Raw genomic sequence first — 21,812 nt, forward strand, 5'->3', positions numbered from 1 at the left:
CCCACTGGTCTCTAATGATAATAAACCTCTAAGATTCTACCCACTGGTCTCTAATGATAATAAACCTCTAAGATTCTACCCACTGGTCTCTAATGATAATAAACCTCTAAGATTCTACCCACTGGTCTCTAATGATAATAAACCTCTAAGATTCTACCCACTGGTCTCTAATGATAATAAACCTCTAAGATTCTACCCACTGGTCTCTAATGATAATAAACCTCTAAGATTCTACCCACTGGTCTCTAATGATAATAAACCTCTAAGATTCTACCCACTGGTCTCTAATGATAATAAACCTCTAAGATTCTACCCACTGGTCTCTAATGATAATAAACCTCTAAGATTCTACCCACTGGTCTCTAATGATAATAAACCTCTAAGATTCTACCCACTGGTCTCTAATGATAATAAACCTCTAAGATTCTACCCACTGGTCTCTAATGATAATAAACCTCTAAGATTCTACCCACTGGTCTCTAATGATAATAAACCTCTAAGATTCTACCCACTGGTCTCTAATGATAATAAACCTCTAAGATTCTACCCACTGGTCTCTAATGATAATAAACCTCTAAGATTCTACCCACTGGTCTCTAATGATAATAAACCTCTGTAGGATTCTACCCACTGGTCTCTAATGATAATAAACCTCTCAATAATACCTGTCTCATAACAGAGCTGAGTGATTATTATTATCTGAGGAGTGTTCTCGATCTTCAGAAACAGAGACTCGAGTACATCTAGCATTATAAAATGACCTTTAAAGGCACGTTGAGATAGAACTGTTTCACTTAAGATAAGAGTTGATTTAATGACAGTTGGCTCCTGGCGTAACAATGCTACTGGTAGATACTCCGGTCATATGAAGATCATGACAGGAAACAGAAAGCCCTGCAGCGTTTCTTATCACCAGGGTTTCCTCAGTCAGTGAGCCCACAGACCACAGCTTTAGGGTTTGTGAGATAACTCTGCATAGACAAGCCTACAGTGAGTCTGGGTTATGTTGAACAGGGTGATGCGTAGTTGTTGGATGCTCTACATAATCAGGCTATGATCCCTCCTCCCATAAACCTCTGAGATAACGTGGCTCTGATTAGATTGTCAGCCAGGTGCTGCTATCCATCGTCCTTAACAACGGTGGAGTAACCATCCTGTCCTTCTAGTTCCTTAACAACGGTGGAGTAACCATCCTGTCCTTCTGGTTCCTTAACAACGGTGGGGTAACCATCCTGCCCTTCTAGTTCCTTAACAACGGTGGAGTAACCATCCTGTCCTTCTGGTTCCTTAACAACGGTGGGGTAACCATCCTGTCCTTTCTGGTTCCTTAACAACGGTGGGGTAACCATCCTGTCCTTCTGGTTCCTTAACAACGGTGGGGTAACCATCCTGTCCTTCTAGTTCCTTAACAACGGTGGGGTAACCATCCTGTCCTTCTGGTTCCTTAACAACGGTGGGGTAACCATCCTGTCCTTCTGGTTCCTTAACAACGGTGGGGTAACCATCCTGTCCTTTCTTCTGGTTCCTTAACAACGGTGGGGTAACCATCCTGTCCTTCTAGTTCCTTAACAACGGTGGGGTAACCATCCTGTCCTTCTGGTTCCTTAACAACGGTGGGGTAACCATCCTGTCCTTCTGGTTCCTTAACAACGGTGGGGTAACCATCCTGTCCTTCTAGTTCCTTAACAACGGTGGGGTAACCATCCTGTCCTTCTGGTTCCTTAACAACGGTGGGGTAACCATCCTGTCCTTCTGGTTCCTTAACAACGGTGGGGTAACCATCCTGTCCTTCTGGTTCCTTAACAACGGTGGGGTAACCATCCTGTCCTTCTGGTTCCTTAACAACGGTGGGGTAACCATCCTGCCCTTCTGGTTCCTTAACAACGGTGGGGTAACCATCCTGTCCTTCTGGTTCCTTAACAACGGTGGGGTAACCATCCTGTCCTTCTGGTTCCTTAACAACGGTGGGGTAACCATCCTGTCCTTCTGGTTCCTTAACAACGGTGGGGTAACCATCCTGTCCTTCTGGTTCCTTAACAACGGTGGGGTAACCATCCTGTCCTTCTGGTTCCTTAACAACGGTGGGGTAACCATCCTGTCCTTTCTTCTAGTTCCTTAACAACGGTGGGGTAACCATCCTGTCCTTCTAGTTCCTTAACAACGGTGGGGTAACCATCCTGTCCTTCTGGTTCCTTAACAACGGTGGGGTAACCATCCTGCCCTTCTGGTTCCTTAACAACGGTGGGGTAACCATCCTGTCCTTCTGGTTCCTTAACAACGGTGGGGTAACCATCCTGTCCTTCTGGTTCCTTAACAACGGTGGGGTAACCATCCTGTCCTTCTGGTTCCTTAACAACGGTGGGGTAACCATCCTGTCCTTCTGGTTCCTTAACAACGGTGGGGTAACCATCCTGTCCTTCTGGTTCCTTAACAACGGTGGGGTAACCATCCTGTCCTTCTGGTTCCTTAACAACGGTGGGGTAACCATCCTGTCCTTCTGGTTCCTTAACAACGGTGGGGTAACCATCCTGTCCTTCTAGTTCCTTAACAACGGTGGGGTAACCATCCTGTCCTTCTGGTTCCTTAACAACGGTGGGGTAACCATCCTGTCCTTCTGGTTCCTTAACAACGGTGGGGTAACCATCCTGTCCTTCTAGTTCCTTAACAACGGTGGGGTAACCATCCTGTCCTTCTAGTTCCTTAACAACGGTGGGGTAACCATCCTGTCCTTCTGGTTCCTTAACAACGGTGGGGTAACCATCCTGTCCTTCTGGTTCCTTAACAACGGTGGGGTAACCATCCTGTCCTTCTGGTTCCTTAACAACGGTGGGGTAACCATCCTGTCCTTCTAGTTCCTTAACAACGGTGGGGTAACCATCCTGTCCTTCTGGTTCCTTAACAACGGTGGGGTAACCATCCTGTCCTTCTGGTTCCTTAACAACGGTGGGGTAACCATCCTGTCCTTTCTTCTGGTTCCTTAACAACGGTGGGGTAACCATCCTGTCCTTCTAGTTCCTTAACAACGGTGGGGTAACCATCCTGTCCTTCTAGTTCCTTAACAACGGTGGGGTAACCATCCTGCCCTTCTGGTTCCTTAACAACGGTGGGGTAACCATCCTGTCCTTCTGGTTCCTTAACAACGGTTGGGTAACCATCCTGTCCTTCTGGTTCCTTAACAACGGTGGAGTAACCATCCTGTCCTTCTGGTTCCTTAACAACGGTGGAGTAACCATCCTGTCCTTCTGGTTCCTTAACAACGGTGGGGTAACCATCCTGTCCTTCTGGTTCCTTAACAACGGTGGGGTAACCATCCTGTCCTTTCTTCTGGTTCCTTAACAACGGTGGGGTAACCATCCTGTCCTTCTGGTTCCTTAACAACGGTGGAGTAACCATCCTGTCCTTCTAGTTCCTTAACAACGGTGGGGTAACCATCCTGTCCTTTCTTCTGGTTCCTTAACAACGGTGGGGTAACCATCCTGTCCTTCTAGTTCCTTAACAACGGTGGAGTAACCATCCTGTCCTTTCTTCTGGTTCCTTAACAACGGTGGAGTAACCATCCTGTCCTTCTAGTTCCTTAACAACGGTGGAGTAACCATCCTGTCCTTCTGGTTCCTTAACAACGGTGGAGTAACCATCCTGTCCTTCTGGTTCCTTAACAACGGTGGGGTAACCATCCTGTCCTTCTGGTTCCTTAACAACGGTGGGGTAACCATCCTGTCCTTCTGGTTCCTTAACAACGGTGGGGTAACCATCCTGTCCTTCTGGTTCCTTAACAACGGTGGGGTAACCATCCTGTCCTTCTGGTTCCTTAACAACGGTGGAGTAACCATCCTGTCCTTCTAGTTCCTTAACAACGGTGGGGTAACCATCCTGTCCTTCTGGTTCCTTAACAACGGTGGGGTAACCATCCTGTCCTTCTAGTTCCTTAACAACGGTGGGGTAACCATCCTGTCCTTCTGGTTCCTTAACAACGGTGGGGTAACCATCCTGTCCTTCTAGTTCCTTAACAACGGTGGAGTAACCATCCTGTCCTTCTGGTTCCTTAACAACGGTGGGGTAACCATCCTGTCCTTCTGGTTCCTTAACAACGGTGGGGTAACCATCCTGTCCTTCTAGTTCCTTAACAACGGTGGGGTAACCATCCTGTCCTTCTGGTTCCTTAACAACGGTGGAGTAACCATCCTGTCCTTCTAGTTCCTTAACAACGGTGGAGTAACCATCCTGTCCTTTCTTCTGGTTCCTTAACAACGGGTGGAGTAACCATCCTGTCCTTCTGGTTCCTTAACAACGGTGGGGTAACCATCCTGTCCTTCTGGTTCCTTAACAACGGTGGGGTAACCATCCTGTCCTTCTAGTTCCTTAACAACGGTGGGGTAACCATCCTGTCCTTCTAGTTCCTTAACAACGGTGGAGTAACCATCCTGTCCTTTCTTCTAGTTCCTTAACAACGGTGGAGTAACCATCCTGTCCTTCTGGTTCCTTAACAACGGTGGGGTAACCATCCTGTCCTTTCTTCTGGTTCCTTAACAACGGTGGGGTAACCATCCTGTCCTTCTGGTTCCTTAACAACGGTGGGGTAACCATCCTGTCCTTCTGGTTCCTTAACAACGGTGGGGTAACCATCCTGTCCTTCTGGTTCCTTATCAACGGTGGGGTAACCATCCTGTCCTTTCTTCTGGTTCCTTAACAACGGTGGGGTAACCATCCTGTCCTTCTAGTTCCTTAACAACGGTGGAGTAACCATCCTGTCCTTCTGGTTCCTTAACAACGGTGGGGTAACCATCCTGTCCTTCTGGTTCCTTAACAACGGTGGGGTAACCATCCTGTCCTTCTGGTTCCTTAACAACGGTGGGGTAACCATCCTGCCCTTCTGGTTCCTTAACAACGGTGGGGTAACCATCCTGCCCTTCTGGTTCCTTAACAACGGTGGGGTAACCATCCTGTCCTTCTGGTTCCTTAACAACGGTGGGGTAACCATCCTGTCCTTCTGGTTCCTTAACAACGGTGGAGTAACCATCCTGTCCTTCTGGTTCCTTAACAACGGTGGAGTAACCATCCTGTCCTTCTGGTTCCTTAACAACGGTGGAGTAACCATCCTGTCCTTCTAGTTCCTTAACAACGGTGGGGTAACCATCCTGTCCTTCTGGTTCCTTAACAACAGTGGGGTAACCATCCTGTCCTTCTAGTTCCTTAACAACGGTGGGGTAACCATCCTGTCCTTCTAGTTCCTTAACAACGGTGGGGTAACCATCCTGTCCTTCTGGTTCCTTAACAACGGTGGGGTAACCATCCTGTCCTTCTGGTTCCTTAACAACGGTGGGGTAACCATCCTGTCCTTCTAGTTCCTTAACAACGGTGGGGTAACCATCCTGTCCTTCTGGTTCCTTAACAACGGTGGGGTAACCATCCTGTCCTTCTGGTTCCTTAACAACGGTGGAGTAACCATCCTGTCCTTCTAGTTCCTTAACAACGGTGGAGTAACCATCCTGTCCTTCTGGTTCCTTAACAACGGTGGGGTAACCATCCTGTTCTTCTAGTTCCTTAACAACGGTGGGGTAACTATCCTGTCTTTTCTTCTGGTTCCTTATCAACGGTACGGTAACCATCCTGTCCTTTCTTCTGGTTCCTTATCAACGGTACGGTAACCATCCTGTCTTTTCTTCTGGTTGCTACTTTGACATTGGGCACCAGTAACTTACAATAACAATGATATCGATTTGAAGATGTACCTTTTAGTTTAAACATTTTCTGTTAAAATGTGTATACCAGGCTTTGCTCGTGTCATAGACACATACACTCAGTGTCAAGTTTTTTCGGTGCATGGATTTTACAAGGTGTGGGCTTTCACACGTTCCTCAACTGGTCTCAAAGGACCTAACGTGTGACAGGGAAACATTCCCCGCACCAGTACGCCACCGCCATCAGCCTGTACCGTTGACACCAGGCACCATTACACCACCGCCACCAGCCTGTACCGTTGACACTAGGCACCATTACACCACCGCCACCAGCCTGTACCGTTGACACCAGGCACCATTACACCACCGCCACCAGCCTGTACCGTTGACACCAGGCACCATTACATCACCGTCACCAGCCTGTACCGTTGACACCAGGCACCATTACATCACCGTCACCAGCCTGTACCGTTGACACCAGGCACCATTACATCACCGCCACCAGTCTGTACCGTTGACACCAGACACCATTACACCACCGCCACCAGCCTGTACCGTTGACACCGGACACCATTACACCACCGCCACCAGCCTGTACCGTTGACACCAGACACCATTACACCACCGTCACCAGCCTGTACCGTTGACACCAGGCACCATTACATCACCGCCACCAGCCTGTACCGTTGACACCAGGCACCATTACATCACCGCCACCAGCCTGTACCGTTGACACCAGGCACCATTACATCACCGCCACCAGCCTGTACCGTTGACACCATTACACCACCGCCACCAGCCTGTACCGTTGACACCAGACACCATTACACCACCGCCATCAGCCTGTACCGTTGACACCAGGCACCATTACACCACCGCCACCAGCCTGTACCGTTGACACCAGGCACCAGTACATCACCGCCACCAGCCTGTACCGTTGACACCAGACACCATTACACCACCGCCACCAGCCTGTACCGTTGACACCAGGCACCATTACACCCCCGCCACCAGCCTGTACCGTTGACACCAGACACCATTACACCCCCGCCACCAGCCTGTACCGTTGACACCAGGCACCATTACATCACCGCCACCAGCCTGTACCGTTGACACCAGACACCATTACACCACCGCCACCAGCCTGTACCGTTGACACCAGGCACCATTACACCCCCGCCACCAGCCTGTACCGTTGACACCAGGCACCATTACACCCCCGCCACCAGCCTGTACCGTTGACACCAGACACCATTACACCACCGCCATCAGCCTGTACCGTTGACACCAGACACCATTACACCACTGCCACCAGCCTGTACCGTTGACACCAGGCACGACAACACCACTGCCACCAGCCTGTACCGTTGACACCAGACACCATAACACCACCGCCACCAGCCTGTACCGTTGACACCAGACACCATAACACCACCGCCACCAGCCTGTAGCGTTGACACCAGGCACCACAACACCACAGCCACCAGCCTGTACCGTTGACACCAGGCAGGATGGGGCCATGACATACAGTAATTGAGAATTCTATACATAAACAAGGGCATGGATGCCAGAAACGGTACACTGGGATTCACAGGACACGTTTCCTACGGGCCAGTTCAGCCAAACCAGCTGACAGCATTCTAGTGACGCCAAATCCCGACTCTGCCATCGGCATGACGCAACAGGAACCCGGGATTCGTCAGACCAGGAAATGTTTTTTCCACTCCTCAGTTGTCCAGTGTTGGTGACGGCGTGTCCACTGGAGCCGCTTCTTCTTGTTTTTACCTGATAGGTGTGGGTCGTCTGATGCAATAGCCAATCCGTGACGAGGACCGTCGAGTTGTGCGTTCCCGAGATATCGTTCCGTACAAACCTCTGTAAGATTCTACCCACTGGTCTCTAATGATAATAAACCTCTGTAAGATTCTACCCACTGGTCTCTAATGATAATAACATTAGTAAATTGTCAACTTAAATTGTCAACTTGGAGTAATTGTAACTACACAGGAGGTTGGAATGGAAAATAAAGTAAAGTATTTAAATGCGTGGTGGAAAATTTAGTGCGCCTTTATTGTGCCTGTTGCACAATTCTCCTTGGACCCTCTCCTTGGACCCTCTCCTTGGACCCTCTCCTTGGACCCTCTCCTTGGACCCTCTCCTTGGACCCTCTCCTTGAACCCTTTCCTTGAACCCTCTCCTTTGACCCTCTCCTTTGACCCTCTCCTTGGACCCTCTCCTTGGACCCTCTCCTTGCACCCTCTCCTTGGACCCTCTCCTTGGACCCTCTCCTTGGACCCTCTCCTTGGACCCTCTCCTTGGACCCTCTCCTTGGACCCTCTCCTTTGACCCTCTCCTTGGACCCTCTACTTGGACCCTCTCCTTGGACCCTCTCCTTTGACCCTCTCCTTGGACCCTCTCCTTGTACCCTCTCCTTTGACCCTCTCCTTGGACCCTCTCCTTTGACCCTCTACTTGGACCCTCTCCTTGGACCCTCTCCTTTGACCCTCTCCTTGGACCCTCTCCTTGTACCCTCTCCTTTGACCCTCTCCTTGGACCCTCTCCTTGGACCCTCTCCTTGGACCCTCTCCTTTGACCCTCTCCTTGGACCCTCTCCTTGGACCCTCTCCTTTGACCCTCTCCTTGGACCCTCTCCTTGGACCCTCTCCTTGGACCCTCTCCTTGGACCCTCTCCTTGGACCCTCTCCTTGCACCCTCTCCTTGGACCCTCTCCTTGGACCCTCTCCTTGAACCCTCTCCTTGGACCCTCTCCTTGTACCCTCTCCTTTGACCCTCTCCTTGGACCCTCTCCTTGGACCCTCTCCTTGGACCCTCTCCTTGGACCCTCTCCTTGCACCCTCTCCTTGGACCCTCTCCTTGGACCCTCTCCTTGGACCCTCTCCTTGGACCCTCTCCTTGGACCCTCTCCTTGGACCCTCTCCTCAACGAGCTGTTTTCACCCACAGGAACGCCACACTGACTGGATGTTTGATGTTTGTTGCACCGTTCTCGGGGAAACACAAGACGCTGTCGTGCGTGAAAAGGGCCCCAGGAGGCCGGACGTCTCTGAGATACAGGAACTTGGCCCACCTGGCACCGACGATCATACTGAAACTGTTTTTACCAGTCTAACGTCTCACTGTCTGTCGGAGCGAACTGTTTTTACCAATCTAACGTCTCACTGTCTGTCGGAGCGAACTGTTTTTACCAATCTAACGTCTCACTGTCTGTCGGAGCTAACTGTTTTTACCAATCTAACGTCTCACTGTCTGTCGGAGCGAACTGTTTTTACCAATCTAACGTCTCACTGTCTGTCGGAGCGAACTGTTTTTACCAGTCTAACGTCTCACTGTCTGTCGGAGCGAACTGTTTTTACCAATCTAACGTCTCACTGTCTGTCGGAGCGAACTGTTTTTACCAATCTAACGTCTCACTGTCTGTCGGAGCGAACTGTTTTTACCAATCTAACGTCTCACTGTCTGTCGGAGCGAACTGTTTTCATGAACAGGGTGAGTTAATTTCCAGGGGATAGACACGTATCTGGTTGTCTGATCATTTCTCTGTCTGTACTGTCTGTGTGTCTGTACTGTCTGTGTGTCTGTACTATCAGTGTGTCTGTACTGTCTGTGTGGCTGTACTGTCAGTGTGTCTGTACTGTCAGTGTGTCTGCACTGTCAGTGTGTCTGTACTGTCTGTGTGTCTGTACTGTATGTGTGTCTGTACTGTCTGTGTGTCTGTGCTGTCTGTGTGTCTGTAATGTCAGTGTGTCTGTACTGTCAGTGTGTCTGTACTATCAGTGTTTCTGTACTATCTGTGTGTCTGTACTATCAGTGGGGCTGTACTGTCAGTCTGTCTGTACTGCCTGTGTGTCTGTACTGTCCGTGTGTCTGTACTGTCAGTGTGTCTGTACTGTCAGTGTGTCTGTACTACCAGTGTGTCTGTCTGAAATGTGAAGAGGGTTCATTGTGGTCATGGCGTTTAGAGGTGGCAGACTGACATCATACCTTGCCAGGGAGGGCATTCTCACTCCACTTAATTCCCACCGCTCACACTGCACGCACACTGGGACATGCATAGCTCCGAGCCATTCTGTTCTACAGCAGAGGCTTTAGAGGTGAGACAGTAAGATACTCCTCTAGCTGGTAATGAGACAATAAGATACTCCTCTAGCTGGTAATGAGACAAACAGATACTCCTCTACCTGGTAATGATAAGATACTCCTCTACCTGGTAATGAGACAATAAGATACTCCTCTAGCTGGTAATGAGACAATAAGATACTCCTCTACCTGGTAATGATAAGATACTCCTCTAGCAGGTAATGAGACAATAAGATACTCCTCTAGCTGGTAATGGGACGATAAGATACTCCTCTAGCTGGTAATGAGACAATAAGATACTCCTCTAGCTGGTAATGGGACGATAAGATACTCCTCTAGCTGGTAATGATACGATAAGATACTCCTCTAGCAGGTAATGAGACAATAAGATACTCCTCTAGCTGGAAATGGGACGATAAGATACTCCTCTAGCTGGTAATGATACGATAAGATACTCCTCTAGCAGGTAATGAGACAATAAGATACTCCTCTAGCTGGTAATGGGACGATAAGATACTCCTCTAGCTGGTAATGAGACAATAAGATACTCCTCTAGCTGGTAATGATACGATAAGATACTCCTCTAGCTGGTAATGAGACGATAAGATACTCCTCTAGCTGGTAATGAGACGATAAGATACTCCTCTACCTGGTAATGATAAGATACTCCTCTAGCTGGTAATGAGACGATAAGATACTCCTCTAGCTGGTAATGGGACGATAAGATACTCCTCTAGCTGGTAATGAGACGATAAGATACTCCTCTAGCTGGTAATGAGACAAACAGATACTCCTCTACCTGGTAATGATAAGATACTCCTCCAGCTGGTAATGAGACAATAAGATACTCCTCTAGCTGGTAATGAGACAATAAGATACTCCTCTACCTGGTAATGATAAGATACTCCTGTAGCTGGTAATGAGACAATAAGATACTCCTCTAGCTGGTAATGAGACAAACAGATACTCCTCTACCTGGTAATGATAAGATACTCCTCCAGCTGGTAATGAGACAATAAGATACTCCTCTAGCTGGTAATGAGACAATAAGATACTCCTCTACCTGGTAATGATAAGATACTCCTCTAGCTGGTAATGAGACAATAAGATACTCCTCTAGCTGGTAATGAGACAAACAGATACTCCTCTACCTGGTAATGATAAGATACTCCTCCAGCTGGTAATGAGACAATAAGATACTCCTCTAGCTGGTAATGAGACAATAAGATACTCCTCTACCTGGTAATGATAAGATACTCCTCTAGCTGGTAATGAGACAATAAGATACTCCTCTACCTGGTAATGGGACAATAAGATACTCCTCTACCTGGTAATGATAAGATACTCCTCTACCTGGTAATGGGACAATAAGATACTCCTCTACCTGGTAATGATAAGATACTCCTCTACCTGGTAATGGGACAATAAGATACTCCTCTAGCTGGTAATGAGACAATAAGATACTCCTCTAGCTGGTAATGATAAGATACTCCTCTAGCTGGTAATGATAAGATACTCCTCTAGCTGGTAATGATAAGATACTCCTCCAGCTGGTAATGATAAGATACTCCTCTAGCTGGTAATGAGACAATAAGATACTCCTCTAGCTGGTAATGATAAGATACTCCTCTAGCTGGTAATGAGACAATAATATACTCCTCTAGCTGGTAATGAGACGATAAGATACTCCTCTAGCTGGTAATGATACGATACTCCTCTAGCTGGTAATGAGACAATAAGATACTCCTCTAGCTGGTAATGAGACGATAAGATACTCCTCTACCTGGTAATGATACGATACTCCTCTAGTTGGTACTAATACGGAAAGATACTCCTCTAGCTGGTAATGATACGATACTCCTCTAGTTGGTACTGATACGGAAAGATACTCCTCTAGCTGGTAATGAGACGATACTCCTCTAGTTGGTAAACAAGTCTGACTGAGGAACTCCTGTAGAGATGCAGAACTCACAGTGAGGTTTGTCACAGATGTCCTCTGTCTTTGTCAATACTTTTACATAGAATACACGTTAACACTCAATGCTTTATTACTTGTTCATGAGCACATGTATGAGCCTCAGATGAAAGCAGAATGTGGATCTTTTGAAGTGTTATATATATACTGTGTAGGTATTCAGGACAGCGTGGGGAGGTTGTTGAGACGATAAAAAGAGCCGAAGTATTTTGACAGGGTTGTCTGGCTTTTCAAAAATATCTGTTGAGTTTGTTTCTCTTTGAAATCTGATCCATTGTGTACTCTTTCTCTCTCTGTTTCTCTTTCTCTCTCTGTTTCTCTTTCTCTCTCTCTATTTCTCTCTTTGTTTCTCTCTCTCTCTCTCTCTCTCCATGTTTCTCTCTCTCTCTCTTTGTTTCTCTCTCTCTTTCTCTCTCTCTGTTTCTCTCTTTCTCTCTCTCTGTTTCTCTCTCACTCTCTTTGTTTCTCTCTCTTTCCCTTTCTCTCTCTCTCTTTCTCTCTCTCTAATGATTCCTCCTTTGGCTCACTGAGGTAAAACAGAACTTGAACCCTGGCTCTTCTCCACAGAGACAATACTCTGGGCTATATAATTGCGGTCACTTCAGCACACTTATTTAAAACCAAAGTTTTGTATCCCTTTAGAGATAACATTCTATATCTAAGCTGTATCCCTTTAAGAGATAACAATCTATATCTAATCTGTATCCCTTTAAGAGATACCAATCTATATCTAATCTGTATCCCTTTAGAGATACCAATCTATATCTAATCTGTATCCCTTTAAGAGATAACAATCTATATCTAATCAGTATCTTTCTATCCTCCCCCTCTTCAATCCCGCCCTCTGACCTATAGATCTGTTACCTTTGGACTTCCTGTCGCGGGTCTTACCACCTGGCGGGGAGCCCCCCCTGCCGGAAGTGCACATGGTCCAGTCCAGGGGGGCCCGGGGCCTGCAGCTAGCCGGCTATCAGGAAGCCCTCAGCTTCCCCGCCTCGCAGCTCTTCACCAACTGTGACCACTTCCCTTCTGAGTTCTCCTTCGTGGTCACGCTCAAGATCCCACGCCTTGCCAACAAGGTGAGAAAGAGGAAGACAACATGACGACAGAAACCACGACGACAGAAACCAGTTCTAATATAGTTCTAATATACACTCTGAGTATTATAGTTCTAATATAGTTCTATTGTAGTTCTAATGTAGTATTTTAGTTCTAATATTGTTCTATTATAGTTCTAATATACTATTATAGTTCTAATACAGTTCTAATATACACTCTGAGTATTATAGTTCTAATATAGTTCTATTATAGTTCTAATATAGTAATAATATAGTTCTAATATAGTTCTAATATAGTTATAATATAGTTATAATATAGTTCTAATATAGTTCTATTATAGTTCTAATATAGTTCTAATATAGTTCTAATATAGTTCTAATATACACTCTGAGTATTATAGTTATAATATAGTTCTAATATAGTTATAATATAGTAATAATATAGTAATAATATAGTAATAATATAGTTATAATATAGTAATAATAAAGTTATAATATAGTTATAATATAGTAATAATATAGTTATAATATAGTTATAATATAGTTCTATTATAGTTCTAATATAGTAATAATATAGTAATAATATAGTTATAATATAGTTATAATATAGTTCTAATATAGTTCTAATATAGTTATAATACAGTTCTAATATAGTTCTATTATAGTTCTAATATAGTATTATAGTTCTAATATAGTTCTAATATAGTTCTAATATAGTTCTAATATAGTTCTAATATAGTTCTAATATAGTATTATAGTTCTAATATAGTTCTATTATAGTTCTAATATAGTTCTAATATAGTTCTAATATAGTTCTAATATAGTTATAATATAGTAATAATATAGTTATAATATAGTAATAATATAGTTATAATATAGTAATAATATAGTTATAATATAGTTCTAATATAGTTATATTATAGTTCTAATATAGTAATATTGTTCTATTATAGTTCTAATATAGTAATATTGTTCTAATATAGTAATATAGTTCTAATATAGTAATACAGTTCTAATATAGTTCTAATATAGTATTATAGATCTTTTATCGTTCTAAATCTATTATAGTTCTAAAATAGTTCTAATATAGTATTATAGTTCTAATATAGTATTATAGTTCTAACATAGTTCTAACATAGTTCTGATATAGTTCTAATATAGTATTATAGTTCTAACATAGTTCTAACATAGTTCTGATATAGTTCTAATATAGTATTATAGTTCTAACATAGTTCTGATATAGTTCTAATATAGTATTATAGTTCTAATATAGTTCTAATATAGTATTATAGTTCTAATATATCTCTAATATAGTTGTAATATAGTATTATAGTTCTATTATAGTTTATTTATTATATGTCTCTCCCTCAGTGTGTCCTGGATGTACCTGTCGTTTGTGTCTCTCCTTCATACTGTATGTCCTGTCTCCTGTCCTGTCGTTTGTGTCTCTCCTTCATACTGTATGTCCTGTCTCCTGTCCAGTTGTTTGTGTCTCTCCTTCATACTGTATGTCCTGTCTCCTGTCCAGTTGTCTCTCCTTCATACTGTATGTCCTGTCTCCTGTCCAGTTGTTTGTGTCTCTCCTTCATACTGTATGTTCTGTCTCCTGTCCAGTTGTTTGTGTCTCTCCTTCATACTGTATGTCCTGTCTCCTGTCCTGTCGTTTGTGTCTCTCCTTCATACTGTATGTCCTGTCTCCTGTCCAGTTGTCTCTCCTTCATACTGTATGTCCTGTCTCCTGTCCTGTTGTCTCTCCTTCATACTGTATGTCCTGTCTCCTGTCCAGTTGTTTGTGTCTCTCCTTCATACTGTATGTCCTGTCTCCTGTCCTGTCGTTTGTGTCTCTCCTTCATACTGTATGTCCTGTCTCCTGTCCAGTTGTTTGTGTCTCTCCTTCATACTGTATGTCCTGTCTCCTGTCCAGTTGTTTGTGTCTCTCCTTCATACTGTATGTTCTGTCTCCTGTCCAGTTGTTTGTGTCTCTCCTTCATACTGTATGTCCTGTCTCCTGTCCTGTCGTTTGTGTCTCTCCTTCATACTGTATGTCCTGTCTCCTGTCCAGTTGTCTCTCCTTCATACTGTATGTCCTGTCTCCTGTCCTGTTGTCTCTCCTTCATACTGTATGTCCTGTCTCCTGTCCAGTTGTTTGTGTCTCTCCTTCATACTGTATGTCCTGTCTCCTGTCCTGTCGTTTGTGTCTCTCCTTCATACTGTATGTCCTGTCTCCTGTCCAGTTGTCTCTCCTTCATACTGTATGTCCTGTCTCCTGTCCTGTTGTCTCTCCTTCATACTGTATGTCCTGTCTCCTGTCCAGTTGTTTGTGTCTCTCCTTCATACTGTATGTCCTGTCTCCTGTCCAGTTGTTTGTGTCTCGCCTTCATACTGTATGTCCTGTCTCCTGTCCTGTTGTCTCTCCTTCATACTGTATGTCCTGTCTCCTGTCCAGTTGTTTGTGTCTCTCCTTCATACTGTATGTCCTGTCTCCTGTCCAGTTGTTTGTGTCTCTCCTTCATACTGTATGTCCTGTCTCCTGTCCTGTTGTCTCTCCTTCATACTGTATGTCCTGTCTCCTGTCCTGTTGTCTCTCCTTCATACTGTATGTCCTGTCTCCTGTCCTGTCGTTTGTGTCTCTCCTTCATACTGTATGTCCTGTCTCCTGTCCTGTCATTTGTGTCTCTCCTTCATACTGTATGTCCTGTCTCCTGTCCTGTCGTTTGTGTCTCTCCTTCATACTGTATGTCCTGTCTCCTGTCCAGTTGTCTCTCCTTCATACTGTATGTCCTGTCTCCTGTCCTGTTGTCTCTCCTTCATACTGTATGTCCTGTCTCCTGTCCTGTTGTCTCTCCTTCATACTGTATGTCCTGTCTCCTGTCCTGTTGTCTCTCCTTCATACTGTATGTCCTGTCTCCTGTCCTGTCGTTTATGTCTCTCCTTCATACTGTATGTCCTGTCTCCTGTCCTGTCGTTTATGTCTCTCCTTCATACTGTATGTCCTGTCTCCTGTCCAGTTGTCTCTCCTTCATACTGTATGTCCTGTCTCCTGTCCTGTCGTTTGTGTCTCTCCTTCATACTGTATGTCCTGTCTCCTGTCCAGTTGTCTCTCCTTCATACTGTATGTCCTGTCTCCTGTCCTGTTGTCTCTCCTTCATACTGTATGTCCTGTCTCCTGTCCTGTTGTCTCTCCTTCATACTGTATGTCCTGTCTCCTGTCCTGTTGTCTCTCCTTCATACTGTATGTCCTGTCTCCTGTCCTGTCGTTTATGTCTCTCCTTCATACTGTATGTCCTGTCTCCTGTCCTGTCGTTTATGTCTCTCCTTCATACTGTATGTCCTGTCTCCTGTCCTGTCGTTTATGTCTCTCCTTCATACTGTATGTCCTGTCTCCTGTCCAGTTGTCTCTCCTTCATACTGTATGTCCTGTCTCCTGTCCTGTCGTTTGTGTCTCTCCTTCATACTGTATGTCCTGTCTCCTGTCCTCCAGAGGAACGAGTACATCTTCTCGTTGGTGGAGGAGGAGTCAGACCGGCTGCTGGTTGGTCTACTTGTCTCTCAGGAGAGGCTCCACTTCCTGTTCCAGGGCCCGACAGGCAGGAAACGGATCACGTTTAGGGCGGTGCGGCTGGCGGACAACCACTGGCACACAGTGGTGGTGGCCGTCACCGGGCGCTATGCTACACTCAGAGTGGACTGTGGTACGGCCCTGGAGCTGTGAGTCACACACACACACACACACACACAGACACACACACACAGACACACACACACACACACAGAAACACACACAGACACAGACACACACACTACGACACCCTTGTTTAAAATTAGGATTTTTGTTTCTCCTCCCAGGGTCTTTGAGAAGCCTTTTCCCAGTGATCTCTGCACCGCCCACTCCAGGTTCTACATCGGCAGCAGGAGGCGGTGGAAAGGACTGTTCTCCGTGAGTGTCTCTCTGCGTTGTCCTCCTGCATGCTTTAAGTCTGGTTCCCAGAGTCTCTCTTCGTTGTCCTCCTGCATGCTTTAAGTCTGGTTCCCAGAGTCTCTCTTCGTTGTCCTCCTGCATGCTTTAAGTCTGGTTCCCAGAGTCTCTCTTCGTTGTCCTCCTGCATGCTTTAAGTCTGGTTCCCAGAGTCTCTCTTCGTTGTCCTCCTGCATGCTTTAAGTCTGGTTCCCAGAGTCTCTCTTCGTTGTCCTCCTGCATGCTCTAAGTCTGGTCCCCAGATCTGTTGCCCTGCCCTGGGGGGGATTCCGACCTGAGTTAATTCCTTTTTTATGCACTTTTCTCTCTACTCGTATTCTGATCTTGGCAGGGTACATTACCCATAACTAACATTCCTCTCTCTATGACAGGGACCATTACCCATAACTAACAGTCCTCTCTCTATGGAGGTAACATTACCCATAACTAACATTCCTCTCTCTATGACAGGGACCATTACCCATAACTAACAGTCCTCTCTCTATGGAGGTAACATTACCCATAACTAACATTCCTCTCTCTATGACAGGGACCATTACCCATAACTAACATTCCTCTCTCTATGACAGGGAACATTACCCATAACTAACATTCCTCTCTCTATGACAGGGAACATTACCCATAACTAACATTCCTCTCTCTATGACAGGGAACATTACCCATAACTAACATTCCTCTCTCTATGACAGGGACCATTACCCATAACTAACATTCCTCTCTCTATGACAGGGAACATTACCCATAACTAACATTCCTCTCTCTATGACAGGGACCATTACCCATAACTAACATTCCTCTCTCTATGACAGGGAACATTACCCATAACTAACATTCCTCTCTCTATGACAGGGAACATTACCCATAACTAACATTCCTCTCTCTATGACAGGGAACATTACCCATAACTAACATTCCTCTCTCTATGACAGGGTACATTACCCATAACTAAAATTCCTCTCTCTATGACAGGGTACATTACCCATAACTACCGTCTCTCTGTATAATAGGGTGTGCTACACATGGTCTCTTACTAACTCTCTCTCTCTCACAGGGTTTGCTGCGACAGCTGGTCCTGTTGCCTGGGTCAGATGCTACCTCTCGAGTTTGTCCCTCTTCAGACCCCAGACTGGCAGTCCTCGCAGTCCCTCAGGTCCTGCTCACCATGCCCATCACACCCACTGGGAATGACATAGTCCCCCTGTATCCTTATGGTGAGTAGAGATGATATACTACCCTCTGTATCCTTATGGTGAGTAGAGATGATATACTACCCTCTATCCTCTGTACCCTTATGGTGAGTAGAGATGATATACTACCCTCTGTATCCTCTGTATCCTCATGGTGAGTAGAGATGATATACTATCCTCTGTATCCTTATGGTGAGTAGAGATGATATACTACCCTCTGTATCCTTATGGTGAGTAGAGATGATATACTACCCTCTGTATCCTCATGGTGAGTAGAGATGATATACTACCCTCTACCCTCTGTATCCTTATGGTGAGTAGAGATGATATACTACCCTCTGTATCCTTATGGTGAGTAGAGATGATATACTACCCTCTGTATCCTTATGGTGAGTAGAGATGATATACTATCCTCTGTATCCTTATGGTGAGTAGAGATGATATACTACCCTCTGTATCCTTATGGTGAGTAGAGATGATATACTACCCTCTGTATCCTCTGTATCCTCATGGTGAGTAGAGATGATATACTACCCTCTGTATCCTTATGGTGAGTAGAGATGATATACTACCCTCTGTATCCTTATGGTGAGTAGAGATGATATACTACCCTCTACCCTCTGTATCCTCATGGTGAGTAGAGATGATATACTACCCTCTGTATCCTTATGGTGAGTAGAGATGATATACTACCCTCTGTATCCTTATGGTGAGTAGAGATGATATACTACCCTCTGTATCCTTATGGTGAGTAGAGATGATATACTACCCTCTGTATCCTCATGGTGAGTAGAGATGATATACTACCCTCTGTATCCTTATGGTGAGTAGAGATGATATACTACCCTCTGTATCCTCATGGTGAGTAGAGATGATATACTACCCTCTGTATCCTCTGTATCCTCATGGTGAGTAGAGATGATATACTACCCTCTGTATCCTTATGGTGAGTAGAGATGATATACTACCCTCTGTATCCTTATGGTGAGTAGAGATGATATACTACCCTCTGTATCCTCATGGTGAGTAGACCTGTGGACGGTCTTGCGTTGAGCTCTCCAAAACAATCACATTCTTCCTGGTATATGATTCTCTCTGTCCCTCCATGACTGGCTGGGATTGTATTTGTTTAATAGCTGTAAACAGTTGGGGTTTGTGGTGGTATGGTGAACAGGGTAACTGTATCTGTGATTTGAGTCAGTGGTTGTGACAGTGATGTAGGGTCAGGTGTTTCATGTGTCTCTCTGTGAAAACACAGGGACCGGCTTGTTGTGTATACTGCCGTTCTCCTGATAGACATGGGGGAGGCTCAAATTACCTATTCCATATAAATACAGGGCATTCGGAAAGTATTCAGACCCCTTCACTTTTTCCACATTTTGTTACGTTACTGCCTTATTATAAAACCGGTTTAAATTGTTTTTTCCTCATCAATCTACACATGTAACAGTATAACTTTAAACCGTCCCCTCGCCCCAACCTGGGCGCTAACCAGGGACCCTCTGCACACATCAACAACTGACACCCACGAAGCGTCGTTACCCATCGCTCCACAAAAGCCGCGGCCCTTGCAGAGCAAGGGGAAACACTACTTCTAGGTTTCAGAGCAAGTGATGTAACTGATTGAAACGCTAGTAGTGCGTACCCGCTAACTAGCTAGCCATTTCACATCCGTTACACACACAATACTTCATCATGACAAAGCAACATTAAAAACAAATCATTTTTGCAAGTTTATTCAAAATAAAAAACTGAAATATCACATTTCCATAAGTATTCAGACCCTTTAGTCAGTACTTTGTTGAAGCACCTTTAGCAGCGATTACCGCCTCGAGTCTTCTTGGGTATGACGCTACAAGCTTGGCACACCTGTATTTGGGGAGTATCTCCCATTCTTCTCTGCAGATCCTCTCAAGCTCTATCAGGTTGGATGGGGAGCGTCGCTGCACAGCTATTTTCAGGTCTCTCCAGAGATGTTCGATCGGGTTCAAGTCCGGGCTCTGGCTGGGCCACTCAAAGACATTCAGAAATGTGTCCCGAAGCCACTCCTGCGCTGTCTTGGCTGTGTGCTTAAGGTCGTTGTCCTGTTGGACGGTGAACCTTCACCCCAATCTGAGGTCCTGAACGCTCTGGAGCAGGTTTCCATCAAAGATCTCTGTACTTCGCTCCATTTATCTTTCCCTCAATCCTGACTAGTCTCACAGTCTCTGCCGCTGAGGCCACTGTGTTCTTGGGGATATGTGTCTCAGAGCTCTACGGACAATTCCTTCGACCTCATGGCTTGGTTTTTGCTCTGACATGCACTGTCAACTGTGGGACCTTATATAGACAGGTGTGTGCCCTTTCTAAATCATGTCCAATCAATTGAATTTACCACAGGTGGACTCCAATCAAGTCGTAGAAACATCTCAAGGATGATCAATGGAAACAGGATGCACCTGAGCTCAATTTGGAGTCTCATAGCAAAGGGTCTGAATACTTATGTAAATAAGGTATTTCTGTTTTTTATTTTATACATTTCCAAACATTTCTAAAAATCTGTTTTCACTTGGCCATTATGGGGTATTGTGATGTCATCATGGGGTATTGTGATGTCATTATGGGGTATTGTGATGTCATTATGGGGTATTGTGATGTCATTATGGGGTATTGTGTGTAGATTGATGAGGAAATAAAGCTGTAATGTCATTTCTTTGGGGGGGGGGGGGGCAAGTCAAGGGGTCTGAATACGAATGCACTGTATTTGGCCAGTAGCTATAGGGCTCTGGTAAAAAAATAAAAATAGGGCACTATTTATTGAATATTGTGTCGTTTGGGACCCAGACATTGTGCAGGCTTAACAGAATGAAGACTATCAGAGTGTTACGTCAGGTATCGCTATCGGTTCCAAAACGAAACGATAAATGGATCCATCACTAATTGTGTATTTAAGATCTAATTTGTTCGCTTCACACTTTTAGTACTTGTGTATAGGATCCAAGCTAAACACTTAATTCAGACAGCTGGATGTGTCTGGTCATCCTCTTGAGTGTCAATATGAAATCGGTCATTGAATAACGTAACTTATTGGTTTACTGCTGACAAAACATTCATCATTAGTGATTCAGTGTGGTTTTGGCACCGCTCTCACTGCCTTGGCAGAACAATGAATCGTCTTGGTGAGAGGGCGTAGATTTAGATTCTGGAAGCTCAACTGCTGCCACCAATCAAGACATCAACGTTAAAACACTCAGCAGCAAGGTTTAGTATCGGCAGGACCACCATGGGAAATAAGACTCCAGGCTCTATGGGGTTTTTATACTCTGTCATTGTGTATGTAATGTCTACCTGTGGAGCAGCCTACCACTGTTACTTAGTAAATTCATTAAATCAATCAATGTTTTTACACCTCTCAGGTTGGAGTGATAAACTTGAATTAATACATATATTTGATGATACTCAAGATAACCTCATTGGTTAGGAGATGTCAATACATCTCAGTATTGATTAGGAGCTGTCAATACATCTCAGTATTGGTTAGGAGCTGTCAATACATCTCAGTATTGGTTAGGAGCTGTCAATACATCTCAGTATTGATACATCTCAGTATTGATTAGGAGCTGTCAATACATCTCAGTATTGATTAGGAGCTGTCAATACATCTCAGTATTGATTAGGAGCTGTCAATACATCTCAGTATTGGTTAGGAGCTGTCAATACATCTCAGTATTGGTTAGGAGCTGTCAATACATCTCAGTATTGGTTAGGAGCTGTCAATACATCTCAGTATTGATTAGGAGCTGTCAATACATCTCAGTATTGATTAGGAGCTGTCAATACATCTCAGTATTGGTTAGGAGCT

The 21,812-nt window shown here is 44.9% G+C and overlaps 1 protein-coding gene across 1 annotated transcript in view; it reads left to right on the forward strand.

Moving 5' to 3' along the window:
- tspearb (thrombospondin-type laminin G domain and EAR repeats b) overlaps window positions 1-21,812 on the forward strand; it is a 52,109-nt gene that overhangs the window by 1,260 nt on the left and 29,037 nt on the right. Inside the window, exons 2-5 of the mRNA XM_055871893.1 lie at window positions 12,606-12,829; window positions 16,290-16,516; window positions 16,655-16,745; window positions 17,836-17,995. Of these exons, the coding sequence (XP_055727868.1) occupies window positions 12,606-12,829; window positions 16,290-16,516; window positions 16,655-16,745; window positions 17,836-17,995 (702 nt within the window). The remainder of the gene's footprint in view (window positions 1-12,605; window positions 12,830-16,289; window positions 16,517-16,654; window positions 16,746-17,835; window positions 17,996-21,812) is intronic.

This window comes from Salvelinus fontinalis, chromosome 19 (assembly GCF_029448725.1).
Source record: "Salvelinus fontinalis isolate EN_2023a chromosome 19, ASM2944872v1, whole genome shotgun sequence".
Lineage (NCBI taxonomy): Eukaryota > Metazoa > Chordata > Actinopteri > Salmoniformes > Salmonidae > Salvelinus > Salvelinus fontinalis.